The 9,344-nt window shown below is 29.1% G+C and overlaps 2 protein-coding genes across 2 annotated transcripts; one reads left to right on the top strand and one right to left on the bottom strand.

The window, feature by feature from the left end:
• The first annotated feature begins 363 nt into the window (after positions 1 to 363).
• On the top strand, positions 364 to 6,918 carry LOC140674728 (uncharacterized). The gene is made up of 15 exons (XM_072908496.1): positions 364 to 473; positions 709 to 947; positions 1,318 to 1,362; positions 1,431 to 1,540; positions 1,723 to 1,933; positions 2,195 to 2,372; positions 2,435 to 2,587; positions 2,895 to 3,227; positions 3,913 to 4,205; positions 4,452 to 4,496; positions 4,731 to 4,840; positions 5,230 to 5,440; positions 5,558 to 5,732; positions 5,903 to 6,055; positions 6,410 to 6,918. The coding sequence occupies exons 1-15, from the start codon at positions 419 to 421 to the stop codon at positions 6,772 to 6,774; spliced, it is 2,676 nt and encodes an 891-aa protein (XP_072764597.1). The 5' UTR covers positions 364 to 418; the 3' UTR covers positions 6,775 to 6,918.
• Positions 6,919 to 7,115: 197 nt separating this feature from the next.
• Positions 7,116 to 9,248, bottom strand: LOC140674523 (neuralized-like protein 2). The gene is made up of 3 exons (XM_072908114.1): positions 8,283 to 9,248; positions 7,822 to 8,154; positions 7,116 to 7,752 (listed from the first exon to the last, which is right to left on the bottom strand). Exons 1-3 carry the CDS (start codon positions 8,653 to 8,655, stop codon positions 7,634 to 7,636), a joined length of 825 nt encoding a protein of 274 aa, XP_072764215.1. The 5' UTR covers positions 8,656 to 9,248; the 3' UTR covers positions 7,116 to 7,633.
• Positions 9,249 to 9,344: the final 96 nt, after the last annotated feature.

The raw sequence follows: 9,344 nt of genomic DNA, 5'->3' as shown, positions 1-9,344 counted from the left end.
AATTTCAAAATTTATCTTAATCTTAGGCAGCATTCTGAAATCATGGTTGTCTGTCAGATCGGATAAGAAATTAACAATATATTTTTAAACATAAATATTTTCAAAAAAATATAAAAAATATATTGCTATAAGCATTTTATGGCAATTTGAAGCATTTTACAAATAAAGACAATAAAAATTTACAAAAATAGAACCTCTAGAAAATGCAAACTTTTATTAAGCCTTACTTTCATCTCAAGCCATACATGAGCTTATGTTTATAGTTAATAAATATCATAACTCTCAAATTAAAATCGATACTTTAGGGGCGTCTAATATATCAACAGTGTAGAATTTCATGAGGTATTTGATAAAATTATTCTGCTATTATAATGAAGAGAGTTAGTCAAATCAGAGCTGTTGGCTCATACCAATCAAGATGAGAATACTACAAATGTTTGGATTTTTTATTATTCTTTGGCAAGATCGAGTTGGTACGTATGATAATTGCATGTTTTGATTAAATAGAAATAATTATGTATTATTTCATATTTCCTAAATGTGATATATAAGAGAATTATTTTATAATCATCTCTCATACAAAAAATATAAAATATTTGTATTTTATTTTTATTTTGTAAAAATTATATATATTCCATATAAAAATAATATATTAAAATAATTTGATAACGAAAAAATTATGTTAATTAAAAAAATCTAAATATTCAGATTCTCACCGTGTTTCACGCCAACTCATCTTTTATTCGGTCCCTTTCAATGGTGTGCAAACGCAACTGTCACGAAATGTTGTAACACGAGGATGTAAAAATTTGGAAAATACAACACCATTACTGCGCCTTAAGAAATATCTTTTTTGTGATTATGATAATACGGTTCGTCCAAATCATCATAAAGTAGTTACCAACGTTACTGTGAAGCTGACACCGAAGATAATGGAATTCGTACTTGTAAGTTATAAATGCTTAAAAGAAATCATTATAAAAAAATTTCGTTCTGTATAAATAAAATTAAAAATAAAAATTAAAAATATATGATTGTATTTGAAATAACTTTGAAAAAATGTTTAATATATTAAATATCATTCTCTACATAGAAAATTTCAGGAAATCGTAATATTTTTGGAAATAATGTTTATACTATCTACTACTAATACTATTTTAATGACTTTGCCTTATATTTTTTTGACATAATAGATTTAATTAAAAACGTCGTTATTATTCAAAATAATTTCATGCAACTTTTTTATCTTTATAATTATTATAAATAATATATAGTAAAAAAGATAAAGAAAACAAATAATTCTTTTTACTTACACAGCCCGGGGGAAAGGACATATTAATACTCCACAGTTGGATGTCATTAGTAAGTTGCAGAAAATTTTGTTCTTTATGATTTGTCCTTCTTTTAATTAACAGATATTTAATTAACAGACTTGGACAGACACTCATCTTACTTGGACACCAGAAAATTTTGACGGCGTTAATTATATTCATGTAAAGTCCTATGATCTCTGGGTGCCTGATCTAAGCATATACAACTCGTAAGTTAATATTATATTATTATAATAATGCATAGCACGTTATGCTAACATTAAGAAGACATTAAAACATTTTTTTCGATTTTAACATAAATTGTCTATTTGTAACAAACTTTTTAATTTGTATCTATTGATATTTAATTATGTGACATAAAAGTGATGATAATTACTTTATAATTCTTTAGTGGTGACATGTCGAATGATCTTGAGATGCCTACAACGGATTGTCTAGTCTTCAATACGGGTTCCGTCGTTTGCGTACCAGCTATAAAATATATTTCCAAATGCGACGGCGATTACACTTATTGGCCTTACGATGTGCAAAAGTGTCGTATTGTATTTGGCTCATGGTCGCATGCGGGGGAGGAAATCGATTTCCATCTAGATGAAAGCGGAGTATGTGAACGATCTTATTTTATTATTACAATTTACAATCTTTACCTTTATTTCTCTTTTTCTTAAATATTATTTCTGCAATAAAATCCTGAAGAATTAAATATAAGAAATTAGTAGAATTAACACATCTGAAATTAGTACGCAAGGTCCTTATATTATTTCTAATTATCTTTTCTCTGTAATGTCTTTTTATTCTATTTATAAATAGATTTATATTTTACATATTATTTAAAAAATAATAGTTTGACTATATTATTTCAGATTTCCATGGACAGTTATGAAAATAATACATTGTACGATTTGAAATTTATAGACGCAGTGAAACATGTTAAAAAATACAAATGTTGTCCAAATGACACTTTCCCAAAAATCGATTATACATTTTTGTTAACTCGGCATTATGGCATAAATCATAAAACTGTCATCACACCGGCAATCGGTAGGTAATTCCTCGTAAGAGCAAAAAACGCAAGATAAACTAAATCAATATTTTTTTTTCAGCTTTAATACTGCTCACTTTGACGGTACTTTGGTTGGATTCGAGATCGGTTGAACGAACGGCGGTTGCAAGTGTGAATTTAATTTGCCATCTGTTCAGCCTGTACGACTTGCAGTGGCAAATGCCATATAATGGTGATAAGCCCCCTCACATAAGTGAGTATCAGAATTGTAAAGAATGTGATAATTACAGAAAGAATTACTAAAAAACATTTTCAATTAATATTTCGAGATATTTCAATTTTATAACTTTAAGAGTATAGTACTTTTTATTCTAATATTCCTGTAAAAAGTATATTAATAAATATTGTTCAAATTTATTTAATATACGTGATTTTTTTTCATTAGATGTGAGAAAAAATAAAAAAATACATCAAAAGCAATTCATCAGAATTAAGTCAAACGCTTAAAATACATATAGTTGAAATCAAATGACAAATTAATTTTTTTACACATTCTGCAGTGTTATTCTATCGTGACTCCTTGGCACTGGCTACATTCGCATTAATCTTGACGGTCTTGTTGCGCAAACTGCAAAATATAAATACAGACATGCCAAATTGGATCTCGTCCACGACAACATTTATCTTGAGCAACAAGGCTGGTCGTTTCCTAATTTTAAATGACGAAGAGTCCAAGATAACAGGTGAAAGCATAATTGAAGACAGCTCGGGCCTTCCAAAATCTGGAATGAAAGAATCCTGGAGACATTTTGCCGCTATTGTCGAATGGTTGTCATTTTTTTGTGTTATTGTCACTTATGTCATTATCTTAATTACTCTTGTACCTATGGGTTAATCAATGATAAAACATCTCTTTATAAATGTCTAAACGATTTTGCTCCTATTTTCGTGGCTAATTTAAATGAATAATAATTATGGGCATTATTTGTAATTAAAATACGGCATTTTTCATTTCTTCTATACCTTATTTAATAACACTCTCTTATGTTAACAATAACTTTTGTAATAAAGAACATAAAAAGATATAACTATTTAATAATTACATGTACATGTTCTGTAACTATATAAAAATGAATACGATATCTCGGAAGATCTATTTACGAAATGTATACTGAATGTATATAAATATTATATATAATACTCAGTAAAAAAAAATAAATTTGTATAAAATAAACTCTAAACGTCGTCATTTATATTATTTTTTTCTACCCGCAAAAATTATCTATGATTTGTATAAATACTAAATAACAATATTATTATTATTATTATTATTATAATTTTTGTAATTTAATAATATTTTATATATCTACAGATTTAAATTAAGTCTCAAATATATAATTTAGAAGCTCGTAAAAAGCAAATAATGAAAATTATTTTATATATTTGTTGATAAAATATATGTTACTTGTGGATAAAAATTGTCCCAAATATTGAAAGCGATAAGAATAATTTGTTGTCAAAGGGGCGGTCTTTACGATCTGCAGTTTTATATTTCACTGGGCGTATGATTATCGTCAGTCCTATTCTCGGATAATACATTGCTAAACGATTCAGTCGTTTTAGATTCGTCGTTCATCATTAACGAATCCAAGATGAATAAAAGCGGTCTTCTTTCTGTTCTATTGTTTATTCTTAATTCCGTACACAATGGTGTGACAGCAAGTAGTTGCAATGATGTCGAGAGCAAATCGACTATATTGCGATTAAAAAGGCATCTCCTTTGTGAATATGATCCTGATGTAAGACCAGTCCAGACGAATAATAACATAACGCGGATAACGTTCCGACTGATACCGCACTTTGTGCACTACGTGAGTATCTGTGAAGATCATTTTTATTACGATAAATAAAAAAAGTAGCCAATATCAATCAAAACTAATCAAAATTTTCTTGCTGTACACTTCTTAGATTGTCTATACAAACTTCTATAATACTTCTTAATTTGAGTTATAAGTTCTTTGCAACTTTTAACTACAGACTGCAGATCTAAAATACGCAATCTACAAAATAAAAAATCATGATCATATTAATTAAAGTAATACAAATTGTTTATCTAGGACAACGAAGAAGAACTCTTCGAATTACATGCGTGGATAGGAATGGTAAGCTAACATAATTACATGTAAATATCATATCCATAGAAATAAGTTTTTTAAGAGCTACATTATTGTGTATGATGCATGTATTAATTCAACTGTGCGATTGGTGGATCATATTTCTATAGATGCTTCCATTTTAATGAATAACATAATTTATAATTTATGATATAAATTTCTAAAACAAATATATATATATAACATATATTATATATGTATATTAATATCTTGTTGAGACAGGCATGGCGTGACTCACATTTGACATGGGATCCTGCACAATACGATAATATCAACTCGATATATGTAACAAGCGATGAAATTTGGGTTCCGGATATTTTAATACATAACGAGTAAATGATATATTTTCGTAATTATATTAGTAATTAAAAACGTATTAATTTATTAATAATTATCATTACGCTTTAAACTTATCAGTATAATATCAACAAACAAAATTTTATATAATTAAAATTCAAATTAAAAATTTCATGTATTTAATGTATTTTATGTATGATAATTCAATGTATTTGATTGCTCAATTAATATCTTCTTTATTTCATTTAAATATATATATGTTTCAATCACAAAAATGGTAAGAACCATATATATTTTAAAGTTAAAACAATTTGAGATTAATATATAAAAAATATTTCCATCCTACTTTTTTTTTATCTAACCAGAACGATTGCTTGACTTATTGTTAGTTCCAAATTGTTAATCGAATTATTTGCGTATATAGACGAATTGGAGAGAGTTCAATGGGCTATAATCAAGCGAAATGTTGGGTCGGGAAACAAGGAACGGTTCAATGGTTAACAGCAGCGAAATATACTACATATTGTTTTGCGGATAATACATGGTGGCCATACAACACCATGAACTGTACTTTACAAATCGGCTCGTGGTCGTATTCCAATGATGAGATCGAACTCATTCCTTTGCAGAACATGGTATAAAATTTATTCATCTATTTGTCTTTAATACGTAATAAGTGACTTTCATATTTCGATAAGTGATGTCTGCATGAAATAATGTTCCTTCTTTATGAATTAAATTGATGTTTACAGTCATTAGAATTAAGTTCCAAAGATGCTGAATGGGATTTATTGAAAATGTACGTAAGAAAATGGGAAGACAAACACAAGTATAATTCGAGTTCCAAAACGAAAATGCTTTCTTATCATTTTATTTTAAGAAGGCATTGGGGCATTATACGTATTGCATATATAATGCCTTCTATAGGTATGTATTACGCAAACTCCGTTATCTTTTATTAATATTAATCAATACTATTAATAATAAAAATATAAATCGATATAAATAGATATAACTATATTTTTTAATAATTTCAATTTAAATGAAATTTTCAATGTGCTCTTTTCATTGATCTTGATGTGTGAAATTTTATACAGTGCTAATGGTGATGACTCTGACGGCATTGTGGTTGGAACCGAAATCTTTCGAGCGGATGGTGATTGCTAATCTCAGTTTCATTTGTCACTTATTATGCATACAAGACATACATTGGGAAGTGCCGAAGAGCGGCTCCAACGTTCCTAAACTAAGTAAATATGTACATATAACAATATATAGATGACAACAAAATAAGTTATTTGCTACTTGCGTTTGTTTATATCATTAATTTTAATTTTTAACAATAAATAATATCTTTATTTATTGTTAAAAACTGATTTATTTTAATTAAATCTCTTGAAATAAATTCTGTTAACATAATTCGTTCAAAATTAAGAACTATAATTATAGAGAATATTTTCAATATTATTTTTAAATTATTTCATAGAATCCTTCAAATTTCAATTATATAATTTTTAAAAATTAATTAATTTTTAATTTAATTGCTAGTTCTATTGTAAGAAGGAATATCTCTTTTTTTTCTCATAAATATATTTTTATTTCAGTCATTTTTTACGAGAGCTCTTTTGCGATAACATCGTTTACTCTCATACTTACCAATATTCTGCGACATTTGCAAGAATTGACGACCGAACCACCCACATGGATCTCAGCCAGCACAACGTCTATATTGCGCAGTCGAATTGGACAGATTCTTCTAGTCAGCATCCTAGATCCAGCCGTAACGGCAAAAATAGAGATTGATGCAGATGACAATACCGATCTTGTGCAATCGGCAACAAGTAGCAAGAAATCGCCATGGAGATATGTTGTAATACTCGTAGGATGGATTGCATTTCTAAGCGTGCTCCTTGCCTATATTATATTGCTAAGCACATCTTTTCCTACATATTATACTGTGATACCATAATTTCTTAATGTACAGATTAACTATATATTTGAATATTATATATTATAATTGTTTATTGAAGATATATGTTTTAATATATTGTTGAATAGCATAATTGTTTCTCATATAATAAAAAAGTATAAGACAAGTATATTGGATGGATTCACAGCCACAATTTGCAAGATGCAGATGAGAGATGACTTTCGTCTTTCGTTCTTATAAATACATTTATTTTGTAAAATCAAGTTTGTTTTTGACACTTACGTTAGTATCGTTCGTTCTCAGTTTTGTTCAACAATGTGAAAGTTATAATTTAACTCTACATTATATATCTCATAACAAACAGAGAAATAAGTAAAAGGTAACTGTCCAAAAAATATGTTTACGTTTTACATATACAAGTATAGTATTATACATATTATGTATTATATTCCATAAACATGATCATGTCCAAATAATACTTACAATTAAACTTTCAATGCAATTTCGCTGATATCCTCGATGCAGCCATGAACATTTCGTTACATTATGTACACACACTAATTTAATAATATTTCCATTTCAAAGAAAACAATTTTGGAAATTAAAAGTGTAGTTTACATTAAGACATAGACAATGATTTCCAATGTAAACAAAACATGTACAAATAATCATTTAAATAAATTCAAGACTTTGTACAAAGATGATCCTCTGTCAAGATAATCCATCAATATCTAAGATTCAGACATGTATATATACATATGTGTATATATATAAAACATATACATGTTAAACATTGGAGATATGTTATGTGATATTGTTGAGAATAAAAAGAAATTAATGAAAAATGTTTCGTAAATATGTATAAAAATGTATGTATAAGTGGAATGTGAGTTGATTCTCACTGTGACTGATACAACAGATAATCCTTTAATAGTCTCGGTAATGGAAGCAGATTAACCGCGTTCCTCTTGGTATATTGCAGTATAGCATCACGACAGGCGCTCTGTAGTGTCGATACTATTGAAATATATACAAACAATATAGAAACTGTTGAAGTAAAAGCAAAAACATAACATAAATACTCACCCCCATATAGTTGAACTATTCGAACTTGTTTCGTGGTACCATAGACATCCACCACTGCGCGCAAAGGTCCTGCCTTATAGGGAATATCCTTTCCACATACACCTTGATCTTCGCCATTAATGATGAAATGCATTTCTGCTTTATCAGGACAACCAGCTTGTGGCACATACATGATACCAATTCGACTACCAACATCTGTGGGCAAGATGCACTGGGAGGAACCATCTATGTTTGGCTTCAGAGCATTAAATGGAATTACACCACGTGATGTCTGCACATTGACTCCATCTGTGACCAATTTCTTTTCTCTGGCTGGTATTCCTGGTGGTATACCTTTAATAATAAATAAAGATATAATATTTAATAAAGTATATGCTATATATATAATAATTCTAATAGAACAGAATATATTAAATATAATATAAATAAGAATAATAATTCTGAAATTTTATTATATTAACCAGCAACAAAAGTATACGTAGATGATAAACCACCATCAAAGTTATCCCAGATAGTCTGATTTCTAGTAATAGCGAGGATCCATGTATTGCCTAATCTAACTAAATTAGGCATCGCATACTGGGGTAAGTTGTTGTTGACCGAAGCAGGATCGATTAATGTGAGTCCTAATCGCATGTGTCCACTCCATCCTCTCTCTGTCTTTTCGATTTCTACGAGGAAGATCTCTCCTGGTTGCAATGGTTTTTCACTGAAAGCCACTGAGTTGGCGAAACTTGTAGTGCGTATCGCCACTGTACTGTCCTCACACAGAAGAATATTCTCACCGTGAATAGGATGGAATCTGGTTACTATTTTCCTGAATTCTTCACTCATGGTTACGCGATGCGAGGTTACAATATATTTATCCGAAGAAAATCGCCTACAAGTGGCAGTGTGGCATGCACCAGGTGCATGCCTAAACTTATCAAGTCAACTAACACAAGTGTTTCTTCAAATTTCATTCAAAGGAACTTGCGAGATTTATCTTTATAATTTTTAACAATTATTAATTACTCACTTAAAAAAAAGAAGAGTTTGAGAAAAAAATATTTTTCATAAAGGTGGTAAGATGTTATGTTTCAGATTACCAGGAGCCACTGTAAGAGCCCTTGTTATGGATTAGATCTTCGGAATCATCGCCCCTTGTCCCAATTTAAAAGGCACGATTTTGTGAAATTTACATGTTGACATGTAACACGAGTAGTTGTCCATGACTGTCTAATAAGAATGATTCTGATTTACACATTTGTGTTTACGAAGCGACGATTCGTTATCAGGAAAATTACATATCACCCTGGCCATAGTTAGTACTTTTTTTTCTATTTTTTTTTTGGTGACTAGTGAAGCGCCACTGTCCACGCATGCGCGATACGCGAGTGCTACAGCTGATTGTAACTATCGCAATCATAACACATTGATATCTAGGTTATACTCCGAAACGTCCTCTCTGAGGAAAATTTTACTTGATATAATATAATATACATTATTACTATATATTTCCAGTAAAATTATCCTCGAAGAGG

The sequence above is a fragment of the Anoplolepis gracilipes genome, chromosome 16 (assembly GCF_047496725.1).
Source record: "Anoplolepis gracilipes chromosome 16, ASM4749672v1, whole genome shotgun sequence".
NCBI classification, from domain to species: domain Eukaryota; kingdom Metazoa; phylum Arthropoda; class Insecta; order Hymenoptera; family Formicidae; genus Anoplolepis; species Anoplolepis gracilipes.
Note: the sequence above shows the minus strand (reverse complement) of the source record. Positions and strands in the feature narration are given on the sequence as shown.

What these genes read in the sequence shown, in the direction of transcription:
- LOC140674728 (XM_072908496.1), top strand. Translation starts at nt 419, where the DNA reads ATGAGAATACTACAAATGTTTGGATTTTTTATTATTCTTTGGCAAGAT. An exon ending in TCCACAGTTGGATGTCATTA is followed by an intron (nt 1,363 to 1,430) that starts GTAAGTTGCAGA and finishes TTTAATTAACAG; the next exon opens with ACTTGGACAGACACTCATCT. An exon ending in GATCTAAGCATATACAACTC is followed by an intron (nt 1,541 to 1,722) that starts GTAAGTTAATAT and finishes ATAATTCTTTAG; the next exon opens with TGGTGACATGTCGAATGATC.
- LOC140674523 (XM_072908114.1), bottom strand. Translation starts at nt 8,655, where the DNA reads ATGAGTGAAGAATTCAGGAAAATAGTAACCAGATTCCATCCTATTCAC. An exon ending in TACGTATACTTTTGTTGCTG is followed by an intron (nt 8,155 to 8,282) that starts GTTAATATAATA and finishes TTATTATTAAAG; the next exon opens with GTATACCACCAGGAATACCA. An exon ending in AATAGTTCAACTATATGGGG is followed by an intron (nt 7,753 to 7,821) that starts GTGAGTATTTAT and finishes ATATTTCAATAG; the next exon opens with TATCGACACTACAGAGCGCC.